General features: G+C 39.2%; 1 protein-coding gene across 2 annotated transcripts in view; it reads left to right on the top strand.

Moving 5' to 3' along the window:
- pak1 (p21 protein (Cdc42/Rac)-activated kinase 1) overlaps positions 1–17293 on the top strand; it is a 79080-nt gene that overhangs the window by 53463 nt on the left and 8324 nt on the right. For both annotated transcript variants that reach the window (XM_067419950.1, XM_067419949.1), the window contains exons 3-11: positions 2164–2258; positions 3095–3242; positions 3775–3812; positions 4429–4542; positions 7607–7823; positions 13968–14031; positions 14108–14156; positions 15197–15309; positions 17034–17151. In XM_067419950.1, coding sequence (XP_067276051.1) covers positions 2164–2258; positions 3095–3242; positions 3775–3812; positions 4429–4542; positions 7607–7823; positions 13968–14031; positions 14108–14156; positions 15197–15309; positions 17034–17151 — 956 coding nt within the window. The remainder of the gene's footprint in view (positions 1–2163; positions 2259–3094; positions 3243–3774; positions 3813–4428; positions 4543–7606; positions 7824–13967; positions 14032–14107; positions 14157–15196; positions 15310–17033; positions 17152–17293) is intronic.

Below are 17293 nucleotides of genomic sequence, written 5' to 3'. Positions count from 1 at the left end.
TCATGACCCCTATAAGAACAGTACATCTCATCCTTATGGACTGAACCAGATCTGCCAGTTGCTGGCAAGATGTCACTCCACTCCACAATAACACCTGCAAGGGAAGACATATTGGTTACACATGGTTTGGTACTGCAAGGAAAAATCAGCTGTCTTTCCTGTAGCACCGTCTTAGTCACCTTACATTACAGACATTGCAGTTTATTACTCTTGCCACATCTACAGTCCTCATGCCTCCTTGCAGCAGGACTATGGTTGGTTCATGCAGATTATCAGGAACCCTGGATATGTTTAGTGGTTTTTCAGAGCCAGTAGAAAGGTCCCTTTAGTGTCCTAAGTTATTAAAGTTATTAACTGTGACCTTGATTGTTAGTTGTTAGTGTTAATGACTGTTCCACAGATGCATGTGCAAAAAAGTGTTTATCGTTTATTAAAAAAGCACACAAAACACTGAGGGGTGCAAAAATCAGTTCCTGCAGAGTTTTGCTTCAACCCTAACTAATCGCACCTGATCCAGCTAGTTAAAGGTGTCATGAATTGGCTTTTTGAAAAAAATGTATACTGTTGTCTGAGATCAACTAATGACGTTTGTGTGGTTTTTACATTCAAAAACATCATAATGAATAAGTGATAGGCTATTTTCTACACTGGTTTTAAGGCTCTCTCCTGAACGATGGGTTTTGATGGGCTTGACGCACTGGAGACCTGGAAGTAAACGTCCTCTGCTAGGATTGGATAATATTTGCATATTTAATGAGCTTCAGCTCCCCTGTCAGTTCACATGAGGGAGGGATTGTTTTGAAAGAGGCAACCGGAATAATTCTCTCACATGGCTCGTAAACGTCTTTATCAAACAAACACAATTATTTATTTCTCATCCATCGATGGGCGGGACTACTAAATTAGACGTGCTGTAGAGGCGGTGTTTCGTCGATAATGTCAAGATGCGCACACGATCGTTTGCTGAGCCTGGTATCTATAAAAGCTTTTCTTTGACTAACAAGGAAGTTTTCATTAGAAGTTTTCATATTACCATGACCTCTTATATATCAAAAGCTCAAGGGAACATTGATTTCTCAATTCATCACCCCTTTAAAGGTTTAGTTCATCCAAAAATGAAATTATTGTCATTAATGACTCACCCTAATGTTGTTCCACACCTGTTAGACCTTCGTTCATCTTAGGAACACAGTTTAAAATATTTTATATTTATATATATAAAAACATCATCAAAGTAGTCCATATGTGTGACATCAGTTAGTTAATTAGAATCTATTGAAGCATGGAAAATACATTTTGGTCCAAAAATAACAAAAACTACAACTTTATTCAGCATTGTCTTCTCTTCCTTGTTTGTGTTCAATCCTCAAATAAAGATTCAAACGGTTGTGAATCGATCAATGATTCGGATCGCGTGCCAAACTGCTGAAATCACGTGACATTGGAGATCCGAATCATTGATCGATTCACTGATTCATAACCGTTTAAATCTTTATTTGAGGATTGAACACAAACAAGGAAGAGAAGACAATGCTTAGTAAAGCGGTAGTTTGTGTTATTTTTGGACCAAAATGTATTTTCTATGCTTCAATAGATTCTGGAATACTTATATGTATGGATGCGGACTACTTTCATGATGTTTTAATTAGCTTTCTGGACATGGACAGTAAAGTGTGCATAGACTGCATATGCTCTGGGACTAAAATATAAAATATGTTAAACTGTGTTCTGAAGATGAACGGAGGTCTTACGGGTGTGGAGCGACATTAGGGTAAGTCATTAATGACATTCATTTCATTTTTGGGTGAACTAACCCTTTAAGTCCTTCATGCTTATTTAAAAAATACAGGGACAGGCTTGGAACTAAACTCTTGCAGGGCTGTGGCACTGTGGCAGTTTTGCACCCCTTGTGCTTTCCAATAAAGATCTATAAAGATTATTTTGATTTTATAAAATTATGTTTTAATTGCAGTATACTTGCTGAGTGTGTGTATATATAATTAGAGTAAATAAAATATTAATTTATGAATACAATCAGTCTAATAAAGATACAGGAAAAAAAGTCTATGTTTACAGTAAATAATCATCTACATTTAATTATCCATTAACTATTTTTCTCTTCTTTCACCCAACTGTGTCTCCACCCTCATCTTTATCCTTCAGCCAATAAGAAGAAGGAGCGTCCAGAGATCTCTCTGCCTTCGGACTTTGAGCACACCATCCATGTTGGCTTTGATGCAGTCACTGGAGAGTTCACTGTAAGTGTGAGCAAAAAAATATTTTTCAGCACACTTGTCACATGGTCCATGTAGAAAATAATTTTATGTATGGTGTTTTTACATGACACAATCTGTTTGTGGCTCCAAATATATTTGGATATCTGGATAGTTTTGAGGTGAAATAGTTCTCATCCAAACACTGGGAACAAAATATTGAATATAAAGATTAAATAAACCGTGTGTCAGTGGTAAATTAAGACACATTCTAGCTTAATATAAAAGTAACATTCAATAAGAACTTCTTATAGTGCATTGAGATGTCTAAACAAGAAAGAAAAAAGGACAAATAGAAAGAAATTGTGCTGAAGATTCCACCCATTTGACACTGGAGTTCTTAAATGCAGAGAATAAACTCACAGCATTAACCTCTGGGTCCAGGTCTATCTTCCTCTTTACAATAGGTTTATTATGTTTGATAAGATATTAAATGAGCTGTAATCTTTGCCTGAACCATACATCAGCTGCACATTTCCCCTGTGTGACACGGAGAGGAGTTCAGTGTGCCTAATGAGTGTTAATGAGAGCCGGTGGGTCAGAACCACGTTGCCTCGCCAACAGAGGCGCTTAAATTACTTCAGTCCATTAGACCTTAAACTGACGCCGGTGGTCAGATAATCAACAGCGTGTCTTCACCACCAACACACTCATTCAGATCAAAACACAGCTCTTCTGTGAACATATTTATCTGTCTGTAAAATTGACCTTTGCTTTGCAACGACAAGAATGCTTCTAAAAGCCTCATTGTCACTCTAAAAATGATTGATAACCATCGTTTGCACAGTTTTCAGTGCTTGTTTTTGTGGCTCTCTATGTAGGGCATGCCTGAGCAGTGGGCACGGTTACTCCAGACATCCAACATCACCAAACTGGAGCAGAAGAAGAATCCTCAGGCAGTTCTAGACGTGCTGAAATTCTACGACTCTAAAGAAACGACCAACAGCCAGAAATACATGAGCTTTACAGGTGTGACACATTTGATAATTTTACAGCTATAGAAGTGTAGATGTCCATCCATTAAGTATGAACATATATATTTATAACTTATTCATTGGAAATAACTACAGTGAATATATATCCTTTATGTATTTTATAATATTTTGTATATATAAAAAAATACAATTTTATATTATAGCTTGTGAATGAATAATCACATTTGACATTATTATCTTTTTGATGCATTTTCTTTTGTTTGAAATACTGGGCTTCATTCATGACAGATGAGCAGAACGAAGAACAAATTGCTTTGTAAATATTTTATAAAACCAATTCATAATTCAATTGTGTCTCAATGTGTTTTGTTGTTGTGTCAAATAAATATTATAATTCTAGGAATTTTGCATACATTTGATTTGCAATTTTGATAATCAATCAATCTAAATCAGCCACTGAATCCTTTATAAATCAACATCAGCAATTGAAAAGAAAGCAGTTATGATGTCTAAAGATTCGGTCTATGGATCTTTCTCATTGCGCATTCGTCTCTTTTTCATTTCAGATAAAGGTGCGGATAACTACAGCTCTTCCAACGCAGTGGTGAGTCATGGTGTCTGTGTTTTCCACCTTTATTTGTGGCATGCTGAGGGGAGTTTGAGGTCAGGAGGGGAACGTGGACAAATGTCCTCTCCGTTCACATGACAGATTGACCAAAAATTGGACCGGAGGAAGTTTGCCAGGAAGAAGCATGTTAGAGAGGAGGGAGCTGAAATGGGGGGGTTAAAACAGGAGGGATACAGTGAACAACAAGGTGACAGAGTCCCGTAAGGGCTGCCCACTCAACAGAAGGACAGAATTGATGCCAGCCACTCCAGGCGGTGCCAGAGGGTTCATCTCTCTCTCTCTCTCTCTTCTCTCTCTCTGCATTGTGAATCAGCATCTTTTTGTGCAGTTCTCCTGCTGAGTAGTGCTGTAGTGAGTACTGAGTTGTGCTCCATAGCTCAGGCTAAAACAGGTTAGCTGCAAAGCAAGATGGAGAGTAAACTTTTAGTCGATGCACTGGTTATGGTGTATCTGGTTGGATGGTGAGGCCTTTGGAGCTCAACGTAGCACCGTTCTCGTGGTTGGCATGTTGCCGTTGGGTTTGTTTTGCACCCATGTTGTGATGTCAGTCGGTCAGCCTCACTTCCTGCTTGGCTTGTTTCACTCTCCACAGAACTCCAAGACCGTTTCCGAGACCCCTGCCGTAGACACCGTCTCAGAGGATGATGATGAGGATGAAGCCACACCCCCACCCACGATCGCACCCCGCCCCGAGCACACCAAATCTGTGAGTATTGCATATGGGAAAAAGTGCCTTTTGCTTGATTTGATTGATCTGATCTCACTTTCTCTGTCTGTATCGCATTCTCGGTTTTAGTTTAATGTGCTTGCCTGAACATACAGTGTTTGTAATGCCAAAGTTGTCAATATAGATTATCAAAGTACATCGAAAAGGCATTTTGAGTATGTTCTTCAAAATTTCAGTTTAACAATTGTAAAGAAAAACTAAAAGGAATTAAATGCAGAAACACTTTCAGATTTTGGCTTAAAGTCAACTTTTAAAATTTCAAATAAGCATTTAAGATTAAAAGTTGCTTAGGCATTATGTTTGGGTGGTTGCTAGATGGTTGCTTTGTCATTGCTTTGGTGTTTTAAATTGTTGCTATGGTGTTGCCAGAGTTCTAACATCTCAGGGTTACTTTAAAAATGTATGTTACAAATTACTTTATAAAAGAAGTATTCAGTAATATAATCCAAGCACCACGATATATATAAATATTGTAATCTGATTACGTTTAGATTCCTTCAAGGTCACATATGTAAATAGTCAAGTAAAATCAGTATTAAGGAAAATCGTAGTGCATGCACAAGTAGGTGACACAAGTCATGACTAGCAACAGAGCCAGCTTTCAATTAGAGATGGATCAGTTCTAACATCAAACAAATCTGCTGTTAATATAAATCATTCAACCACTTGATAATATGATTTTCTCTGATTTAGATATCCTCACCTGATCGTCACATTACAATTATTCTTATTCTCGGGGTTAAGCGTGATGATGTGGTAACAAATTACACTGTATTAGGCTGCTTTTAAATTACCTTTAGCTATTTAAAGTAAATGTTTTTGGAAATTGCATTTCCTCATTAGTCTAAACACAGGCTTTACTTCCTTCAAACAAAAATTGTCACTGTTTCCGTCACTGCAACTTCCCAAACACACACACACAAGAAATAAATAAATGCATTCAGCCCAAGTAAAGGCTTACTATAGGCTTAATATGTTTATTGTCATTTACAGCAATTCACCATGTTGCTAATATATTCTAAGTAAGTCTGAGGTTTTTAGTTGCATTATTTTTATTATTTTTTATGTACTACAATTATTATTACTGCTTTTCTGTATGAATTTAGTAAACAGTTTTAGTAAGGTAGTAGGTGTTTGTGGTTGGTTTCTATGTGTTTGCTAGATGGATAGGCAGTTGCTAAAGTGACTTTCTAAGGTGTTCTGAGTAGTTGCAAAGAGGTTAGTAGATTGTTGTGTTGGTTGCACGATAGACAAGACAGGGTGTTACAGAAAGACAGAAGGATAGGTGGATAGACAGGAAGACAGACAGACAGACCGAAGGATAGACTGACATGACTATGAAAGATAGATAGATAGATGGATGGACGGATGGACGGACAGACGGACAGATAGATAGATAGACAGGCAGACAGACAGACAGACAGACTGAAGGATAGACTGACATGATAGATAGATAGATAGATAGATAGATAGATAGATAGATAGATAGATAGATAGATAGATAGATAGATAGATAGATGGATGGATGGATGGATGGATGGATGGATGGATGGATGGATGGATGGATGGATGGATGGGTGGGTGGGATGATGGATGGATGGATGGATGGATGGATGGATGGATGGATGGATGGATGGATGGATGGATGGATGGATGGATGGATGGATGGATGGATGGATAGATAGATAGAAGGATAGATAAGCAGACAGATAAATAGAATGATGGATGGATAGATGGGCAGACAGACAAAGAGAAGGCTAGATGGACAGATAGGCAGGCAGAAAGAGACATAATGATAGAAGGATAGACAGACAGACAGACAGAAGGATATAATGATAGATAGACACACAGAAGGTAGACAGATTAATGAGATGGATGGACAGACGGACGGACGGAAGCATAGACGAATAAATAGACAGACAGACAGAGAGATGCTAAGGTGTTGTGGGTGTTGGCTGAGCAGCTGCATGACTGTCAAGTCTGTAGTCTGGAATAATGAGTTCTCTGACTCTAGGCGCCTTCAAGCTAACCTGTAATTACCGAATAAATATGCATGTCTTCAGAGAGGTGGGTAGGTGACTGGAGGTTTATTACAGCTGCACTAGAGGACAGGAGCGTGTGTGTTTGATGGAGAGCTACTGAGGGGCGTCTGGGGTGCAGTGAAGCCTCATTACATTCCCTTGATCTGTCTGGAGATCACGGGATCAAGCCTGTTGGGCTTTTAGGCGCCTGGATGATTAAAGATGCTCCATCAGCACTCGTGTAGCTTTGAGAGCTGTCAGCACTCAATTCGAAGGGGTTTCACCCTCATTATGTCAGCCTTTAAACCAGAGGAGATTATCTGTAACTCACATGATGTTGCTTTTTACAGCTATAGTGACCCCAAGTGACATATATATATATATATATATATATATATATATATATATATATATATATACATATATATATAATATATATTAAATAAAAAAATGATGAGTGTGTGATTGATCCTGGCTGCTGTAAATGAGTGTTAACATGGACACTGCTGTTTCCTTGGTGTCACCGTGGTGAGTCAACTTCTGACTGCACATTTTAGCTCTATGGCCACTTGTTTGTGCCCTGTTTTTTTTTTTTTTTTTTTTTGGTTTCCAAAAGGAATTAAAGAACATGAGCCCAATCCCAGTGTTGTAAAGTACTCTTCTAAGAAAAGAGCAGGAAACTTAAGACGGGTCACCCTGATCTGGTTCTGTTTGAGCAGATTAAGACCCAAGGCTCTAGTGAGCAGAAATGTAGAGGGTTTTGTTCAGTTTGTTGAATGTCAAGGAGAGAATTATATTCACTTGAGTCACTTTTAGACTGAGCTGTGCAGGAATATGTTTTATTGTCTCTGTGGGTACCAGCGGTCCGATCCTTTCCCAGAATGTCTTGTGAATCAACCATTGCTTCGTTTTAGCCCCATGTGATACAGTTTATTCTACTAATAATCAGGGCTGATAACAATTTTATTTAATTTTATTTAATATAATCTGCTGCTAATACAACACATTTGCCCACCCCACAGATCTACACGCGCTCTGTTATTGAACCTCTTCCTCCTCCACTCTCCACCAAAGACGCCGCCACATCACCCATCGCCAACGCAGCCTCTGACAGCGGCAGTCCCACCCCAACACCCTCCACCACCACTGCCGCTAGCATCCCAACGCCCTCCACTCCACAAAATGCTGACAAGACGCGCAAGAAGAAGATGACTGACGAGGAGATACTCGAGAAACTGCGTAAGTGATGCGCAATATAGCTTTGAAAATATTTGCGGTAACAATAATAATTAACTTAATAATGACAATTTATTTATTTATCTTCTTTAAAATGCATTATATATATATATACATACATACATACATACACTCACCTAAAGGATTATTAGGAACACCTGTTCAATTTCTCATTAATACAATTATCAAATCAACCAGTAACATGGCAGTTGCTTCAATGCATTGAGGGCTGTGGTCCTGGTCAATACACTCTCCTGAACTCTAAACTGAATGTCAGAATGGGAAAGAAAGGTGATTTAAGCAATTTTGAGCATGGCATGGTTGTTGGTGCCAGATGGGCCAGTCTGAGTATTTCACAATCTGCTCAGTTACTGGGATTTTCACGCACAACCATTTCTAGGGTTTACAAAGAATGGTGTGAAAAGGGAAAAACATCCAGTATGAGGCAGTCCTGTGGGAAAAAATGCCTTGTTGATGCTAAAGGTCAGAGGAGAATGGGCTGAGTGATTCAAGCTGACAGAAAAGCAACTTTGACTGAAATAACCACTCGTGACAACCGAGGTATGCAGCAAAGCATTTGTGAAGCCACAAAACGCACAACCTTGAGGCGGATGGGCTACAACAGCAGAAGACCCCACCGGGTACCACTCATCTCCACTACATATAGGAAAAAGAGGCTATAATTTGCACAAGCTCACCAAAATTGGACAGTTGAGGACTAGAAAAATGTTGCCTGGTCTGATGAGCCTCGATTTCTGTTGAGACATTCAGATGGTAGAGTCTGAATTTGGTGTAAACAGAATGAGAACATGGATCCATCATGCCTTGTTACGACTGTGCAGGCTAGTGGTAGTGGTGTAATGGTGTGGGGGGATGTTTTCTTGGCACACTTTAGGCCCCTTACGCCGCATTCACACGGGGCGTAGGCGTTAACGCTTCCCATTTACTTTGAATGGGTGACATCATCCATTGCCGAACTGAATTGTGGGTTGTGTCGCGGCGCTTCACTTGCGTTGCAGAAGTTGAAGATTTCTCAACTTTTCAAGCGCCAGCGCAGGCGTCATCCAATCAGATTGCCATATGCAAATATTTGGCATATTTTAGTTCAGTTATTTAATATTTATTAAATAAACAAGTTTAAACACTTGAGGAACACTTGTTTTATTTAAATGAATTGTTTACTTTATTTACATTTTTGCATGTCAGAGGATACATATAGAAACCGTTGGAAGTCATTGAGGGACATATTCAGGAAGGAGAAGAAAAAGGAAAGGGAAATGTCAAGGAGTGGGGCAGGGTCGTCTGGGACCCAACCCTGGCGTTTTATGGCGGTGTTGGGATTTCTCACACCATTCCTCACCGACCGTGAGACGTCCAGCAACATCCCAAGACGAACTCTGCCCCCTTTAGCCAGCATCAATCCAGAGCCAGAGGAAGACAGTCAGGTCAGAGAAGACAGACAGGCCATCACGCAGCAAGGCCCTTCAAGCAGAGGAGATGTGACAGGCAGGTTAAGTCATTGAGAAAATCAATGGCAATCTGTGTAGAGCTGAACCATATGCTGCAAAGTTTAGGACATGTTATATAATAATAAATTATTCCAAAGAATGATTTGTCATTAAAATCCTGGGACAGCAGCATCTGGTGGTAGGTCAAGTGTGCCATCTCTGAGGCCTTCTCCAAATGAAGAATTGTGTAGGGTTCCACTGTCACTGGTCTTGCCATAGCCCCCAACATCTACAGTCCTAAAAAGATAATCAGCATCGACAACAGCCAGAAGAACCAGGGAATACGTTGATTTATAATTATAGAAGAGGGACCCAGACTTTGAAGGTGCTTGTAATATGACATGCTTCCCATTGATGGCACCAAGACAATTCGGAAAATTCCAACGCAGATAGAACTGGTCAGCGATGGCCCTCCAGTCATTTGTTTTGGGAACTGGCATAGTCTCCTCCACCAGCGCTGTCCAGATGGCACTGGCCACCTCCCTCACAATGCCTGTGACAGTAGAGTGCCCAACACGGTTAACTGAAGGCAATCGTTCTGAACAAAAAAAGAATGTACAAAATTCATAAAATGTACTGTTACTGTTTGTATGCATTGTGACTTTAACTATGAACCCGTGTTTATCAGACTGTCTATGGTCATCATATCTGCTTTTAGTGGTTACCATACAGGCTAGAAAAAGACACAGGTCATGTGTACGTTACAGTGTATAGTATAGTATGTGTGCAATGTACATAATAGTATTACATAATTGTCCACATCCCCAAACAAGCTGTTAACAAGGTAATGATTGTAGTAACACCAGTCTCTAACTAAATAAAATTATGACTTCTAAAACAACTCAACTTAACCACAGAAGTATTTTCTTCTATAACAGATAAATGCTTTCTCTAGCTGACAAAGTTTATACAGAGACTTTACAAGGAAGTCTATAGCAAGGATAATCATTATAGAAAGATCCTTACCATAGCCAGATAGCGAGTCACTCAGCAGGTCCAATTGCCAACCGCATCACTGTATCAGCCTTGGTGATGAGCGGACCAACCTTGCTGAGCAACTCGTCAAAGGTGTCCCGGGACATCCTGAAGTACTGCTCAAACAGTGAATCATCCAGACGCAGCTCCCGGACCAGTACATGGTATTCTCCCCGCTGACGGCGCTTTTTTAGGATTGAATGTACCCAACAGCTTCGAGCACCACGTCGGCTGAGCCTATGTAGTGCACTGACAACAACTACACGGGCAATCGCATTCGCACATATAACCAAATTGGCATCCATTTCGTCTCTCTAGCTGTCAAAAAACGGCGCTTTTCTGTGTTGTGTTGTGGTCCAAGCGGTAAGTAATTTGATTGGCTGTTGTCACTATGACGATCGCGTCAGCACCAAGCTTCAGCCACGCCCTCCGTCAAGCGTTAACGCCTACGCCCTGTGTGAATGCGGCGTTAATGCCAATTGGACATCATTTAAATGCCACGGCCTACCTGAGTATTGTTTCTGACCATGTCCATCCCTTTATAACCACCTTGTACCCATCCTCTGATGGCTACTTCCAGCAGGATAACGCACCATGTCACAAAGCTTGAATAATTTCAAATTGCTTTCTTGAACATGTCAATGAGTTCACTGTACTAAAATGGCCCCCACAGTCACCAGATCTCAACCCAATAGAGCATCTTTGGAATGTGGTGGAACGGGAGCTTCGTGCCCTGGATGTGCATCCCACAAATCTCCATCAACTGCAAGATGCTATCCTATCAATATGAGCCAACATTTCTAAAGAATGCTTTCAGCACCTTGTTGAATCAATGCCACGTAGAATTAAGGCAGTTCTGAAGGCGAAAGGGGGTCAAAAACAGTATTAGTATGGTGTTGCTAATAATCCTTTAGGTGAGTGTGTGCGTGCATGTGTGCGCGCCAATTCTCCCACTTGGAAGTCATGGAGGGGTCTAAAATTGTCATCATATGTGCATGCCCACTGTGAGAGACTTAATCTTAAAAAAACAGAAGGTTCCCCTGCTTAAACCAGCACATGTCCAGGCCCGTCTTAAGTTTGCCAATGACCATTTGGATGATCCAGAGGAGTCAAGGGAGAAAGTCATGTGGTCCAAAATGAGAACTTGATAGGACTTTTTGGTCATAATTCCACTAAATGTGTTTGGAGGAACAAATGGTAAATGGACTGCATTTATATAGGGCTTTTAACAGACCCTATGGTCATCCAAAGCGCGATGACCATAGGGTCTGCCATGTAAGGCGCCATCCAGCTGGTCAGGAGCAGCTGGGGTTAAACGTTTTGTCTTGCTCATGGACACCTCGACACTTGGTCTGGTGGAACCGGGGATCAAACCAACAACCTTGGTAGACAATCTACATGGACCACTGAGCCACTGCCACCCCAAGAAGGAAGAAGAATGACGAGTACCATCACAAGAAAACCATCCCTACTGTGAAGTATGGGGGTGGTAGCATCATGCTTTGGGGGTGTTTTTATGCACATGTGACAGGGCGACTGCACTAAATTAAGGAGAGGTTGACCGGGGCCATGTATTGCGAGATTTTGGGGAACAACCTCCTTCCCTCAGTTAGAGCACTGAGTATGGGCCGAGGCCGGGTCTTCTAACATGACAATGACCCAAAGAGTGGCTCTGTAAGAAGCATATGAAGGTTCTGGCGTGGCCTAGCCAGTCTCCAGACGTAAACCCAAAAGAGAATCTTTGGAGGGAGCTCAAACTCCGTGTTTCTCAGTGACAGGCTAGAAACCTGACTGATATAGAGAAGATCTCTGTGGAGGAGTGGGCCAAATTCCCTCCTGCATTGTGTGCAAACCTGGTGAAGAACTACAGGAAACGTTTGACCTCTGTAATTGCAAACAAAGGCTACTGTGCCAAATATTAACAGTGATTTTCTTAGGTGTTCAAATACTTATGTCTCTCACAGTGGACATGCACGTACGATGACATATATGATGATATATATACACACACACATACATATATATGCAATTTTTTTAAATAAATATTTATATTATGTATACACACAGACACACACACAAAAAAATAAAATAAAAAAATACAATAATAATGTCAATCCTGGCAACTGGTTTTCTAGTTAGCTATGCTAGATCCATGTGTCTCTTCGGGTCTCTTTCTTGTAGTATAATAATATACATACAAATCAATATTTCATGTCCAATTATTTATTTATTTAGTAAATAGGCCTGTAATAAGCAGCATAATGTGCCGTCAGCAAGTTATTATTGCCGTCAAGGTGCTGTCACCCTGTCAATGTTTATTTTACTTTAATGACCGGCTGACTGCATATTATTCCTGACATATAAAGTATGTATGGCGTATTTGTCATTTCTTGATTGCGCACAATTACACATACATTTATGTTGTATTTTTTCCCGTTGTTATTATTTTATTATCCTGTATATGCATTATTTTTATATTGCATGTCATTTTGGCTGAAATTATTCCCAGTCATTTATTTTTTATGAGTGGCCCAGGAGATGCATGACTTTCTAAGAACCTGTGTCTTTATTAAAAACCCCATGCTACAGACGTGCTCAGATCGCCCTCTACTGGTAAGAACGGGATGCTGCTGCAGCCATCCAGTGTGTCTCTCCTGCCCCACTCTGTCAGTTCAGGCCCCTCTTGGCCAAAGATTTGTCGTTCTTCATTTAGAACATCCATTCATCAATGGTTGCCAGGCTACACATCAAACTGAAGATGTTCTTGTCTTTCCCTTATGTGGCCTAAATTTAAGACTCAGAGACGTCGTAAAACTCTGATCAGCTCTTGGCCTTGTTCCTTTCTGTCTTTTCCAAACCTCTGTTACCTCACTGCCTGTAAATCTGTCTTTTCCTAAAGGTTTAGAGGCATTTTTATTTCTCTCTCTCTCTCTCTCTCTCTCTCTCTCTCTCTCTCTCTCTCTCTCTCTCTCTCTCTCTCTCTCTCCCTCCCTCCCTCTCCCCCGCACCCCCTCTCTTTCTCTCATTCTTCTGCTTGGTCAACTTGTTTTGACTGGAAAGGATTGTTTGCTTCTCCTGCCACAGAATGTGTCTGACTGAAGTAACAAACTTGGGCTGCCTGATTCGGATGATTGAATTACATTTTATCCTCAAAATGAATGTACAAAAGTGTTACATTACACTCTTGACTAATATTTAACAAAAGGCATAAATAACAAAGCATTTGAAAATAACTATAAAGTGATGGCTGTTTATTTCCAACAAAATACAAGATAATATATCAGATAACATTTCATACACATTTTGGAACTCAAATAATTGTATAATAATAATAATAATAATAATAATAATAATAATAATAATAACAATAAAATAAAAGCAACATATTTACTGTTTTTTAACATATAAAATGACACACTTTATATTTTTTAATAAATATGATAAAAAGAAAAAAGAAACATTTACATTTACGTCACCTTCTAATCTCGAGTTTAATAATTACACAAATTCATATCACAGTTTGAATTATAAATTTAATCAATTTGTGCAGCTCTGTCTTAAAATGTGCTACATTTTAATTATTTTCTCTCTTTTAAAATTGTTCATTTTTGGTATTTTTATTTTTTTATATCTCTGAAAATAACTTGTGACCCTTACTCCACAGGAAGTATAGTCAGCGTGGGTGACCCGAAGAAGAAGTACACACGTTTTGAGAAGATTGGCCAGGGGTGAGTATTCTGATGGACATTTGATGTATTATGATCTTCAAACATTCATCCAAATCTTTACTTCCTACCCCATCAGGGCGTCTGGAACAGTCTACACAGCCATAGACATCGCCACAGGGCAAGAGGTGAGACTTTTGAGGTGCCAGCCAGCAATGTGTTTCTCCACTGATTCCACATACTTCATCTAGACGTGCTTTCTTCAAGAAAAATGTTTGCTCATCTGCAATATGAAGCTATAACATTTCCAGATTTATGTTAAAACAACATTAACAAGCAAATGCATCATGTATTACAGACGTTAAATGATGTTAGTCCATTCGAATATAATGCTTAAAATGAAATGTGACGGACACCTGCTCACTAGGTCAATAATAATAATAGTGATGCTTGCCTTATTAGGGGTGTTTGGTTATTGCTCATATGGTTTATGATTTAAACAAACTTCATATTGCACTTTTGACAAATGTTAACATATAATTTGTTCTTAAAGAGCATGTTGGTGATTTCCAGCAAAACACAAGCAAACAAGATCAGTTGAGCAGATTTTTTTTTTATTATTATTATTTTTATTTATTTATTTATTTTATTTAAATAAAACAAATAAAATAAAACAAAATAAAATAAAAAATAAAGCATAAATAAAATGAAATATAAATCAATATATCAATAATTTTTAATGTTTTGTCTTGTCTTAAAGATAATGGATGACGTACATCTGCTCACTAGGTCCGTACTTCTCAAACACTACAAATAAAGCAAGCATCGCTGTTATTTTTGCTTATAGGTTTAATGATTTTGTTTCCATTTGGAGAACTCTTATCATGGGTTTGGCAATATCGACAGCCTTTCCAGTGTCCACATGCTCTTACGGTTAATAGAGGGCACCTGTCGTCATCATTTATGCGATTCCGACAGAGACTTCGACATTTTCTCTGATCGATAACAATGAATCAGGGGATACGGCATGTGTTATTGATCTGATGGCATTCCTCTGAGCTGAGCGCACGCTGTAATCATACCTACACACAAAGAGAGCTAATCTCAAAGCTAACTCTCATTCACGTTAATGGAGAGATGCTCAGAGACAGGGCTAATGGAGCCCAAGACTCTCAGATTAATCTTCAAGTGTGTCTAAAAGCTTTTATTCTGATGTTTGTTCTCTCAGGTGGCCATCAAACAGATGAACCTACAGCAGCAGCCCAAGAAAGAGCTGATCATCAACGAGATCTTAGTCATGAGGGAAAACAAGAACCCCAACATCGTCAATTACCTGGACAGGTAAAATCATTTGCCTAATCAGTATTTTATCTGGCTTTCCAGTTAAAATATCCTCTTTTTTTAAATATTTTTTTTTCTTTAATTTTTTTTAAATAAATGTATACATTTAGTTTAGAAACAAAATCATATAAAATAGTCCAATATAATGTACTTGTTTTCACAGCTTATACAAGAATACTGTTTATTTTTTATTTTTTAAACTGTTGCCTTTTATTTTTGTTTAGTATTTTTTTATTTTATTTATGTTGTATTTTCTTTATAGGGATAGTTCACTTGGAAATTAAATTTTTATGTTTTAGCTTACCTCATGGGCATCCAAGATGTAGGAGTATTTGTTTCCCCAGTAGTTTTAATTTTGATCATTTTAGGTCAAACCGTTCTTGTCTGTGCCTCACATAATGTCGGTCTATGGTCACCACCTCAAAAAGCATACACAGAGAAGTCCAAATTAAACAATCCCCCATCGTGAGTACACACTAATGGGCTAAGACACGAAACGAGCGGTTTGCGTGAGAAAACAAACAGTATTTATATTGTTTTTACCTCTTGTACACCACTACGTCCGACTGATCCGAGGGTGCGCGTTCGTGTTTCCTGTTGTGACATTCGCACGTTCTGGCTTTAGTCTGCGCAAGCGCGGAAAGCGCTGGAAGTGAAAATTTTATTTCAAAGTGAACTATCCCTTTAAGTTAACTTTCTTAAAGGCCCACTCAAGTGCCTTGAAATGCGCCGCATTATTCAGTGTGTTGACGTGATTTCCCCAAACGGCTCCAGCTGTTATCAGCTCCTCCCCTTTTTTGAAACAGCCAATAGCGCTTCGTTAATATACAGTGTGACTAGAGGGGACCTTTCTGTTTGGTAAAGCCAGTTTCCTCTAACACTGTTTATCATCATAATCTCCTCCACATTGCTTTGAAATGCAGAATTCTGTGCAGAATTCAAATGGGTGAGATATTTTTTGTTTTCTGCGCCGACTCGCGCATAAGATCCGCGCTGCGCTCTTGTGTCTGTAGTCTAAATTTAGACCAGAGTCATTGGTGTGTGTGTGCGCTGCTGTGGTGCGTGAAACTAACGTAAAAACAGGCTTCATTTGCCTCAAATGAAGCATTTTTACACTGAATCGTTTCCTATCACATGTGCCATGTGCCTTTCACCATGTAGAAATTAGTAAATTTGTGAACAACTGACCTATTTCAGCCGCAACTTCAGCAGCGTAGGGGACGGACTTTAGATTCTAGACAGCATTTGATTGGACAGAAGATTTGATAAGAAGGTGAAGTCTGCGATGATGTCATCAAAATCTTTAATTCGTTTTAATGGAAGTGAGAGACTGTAAATTTTGAATGCTTATCTCCTAAATGCAAATTTTGCCATTGTTTTGGAACATACCAGCTTATTCATAACTTTAAGGCTAACACGGTCATAAAAAGGCAAAAAAAAAACCTTCCATTTTGATTTCAGTGGGTCTTTAAGCATAATCTTTTTTTAAAAAATGGTGACGTTTAAGACACCAAAAAGAAGAACTAAAAAAATTTAAAATATTTTTTAAAAACAAAGTCTTATTATCTAATGAAATCTAAAACTTATCTCTGTGTCCATGGTGTATTTCTTCATGTCTACACTAATAAAAGCAGAAGTGTACAATAATTCTGTTGTCACGGCAAGGCCGCTGCATCACTCAGCAATGTGACCATGTTGTTGACGATGCTGTCTTGTTGCCATAGTTACTTGGTGGGGGACGAGCTCTGGGTGGTTATGGAGTATCTGGCAGGAGGTTCCCTGACCGACGTGGTGACGGAAACATGTATGGATGAAGCACAGATCGCCGCTGTCTGTCGGGAAGTGAGTGTGAAATTATTCTACTTACCATAAGTTTTTTTTCTCTCGCTATCTACTAAGGCCGAATCCCAAGGGAAATGGAGGCTCATAAGTGACTGATTTGCAACTCTCTTCATAGGCACCAACTCTTAAAAATAGCGTTCAT

Source organism: Pseudorasbora parva, chromosome 16, assembly GCF_024679245.1.
Source record: "Pseudorasbora parva isolate DD20220531a chromosome 16, ASM2467924v1, whole genome shotgun sequence".
In the NCBI taxonomy this organism is placed as follows: domain Eukaryota; kingdom Metazoa; phylum Chordata; class Actinopteri; order Cypriniformes; family Gobionidae; genus Pseudorasbora; species Pseudorasbora parva.
This window is presented reverse-complemented; position numbering and strand designations above follow the sequence as displayed.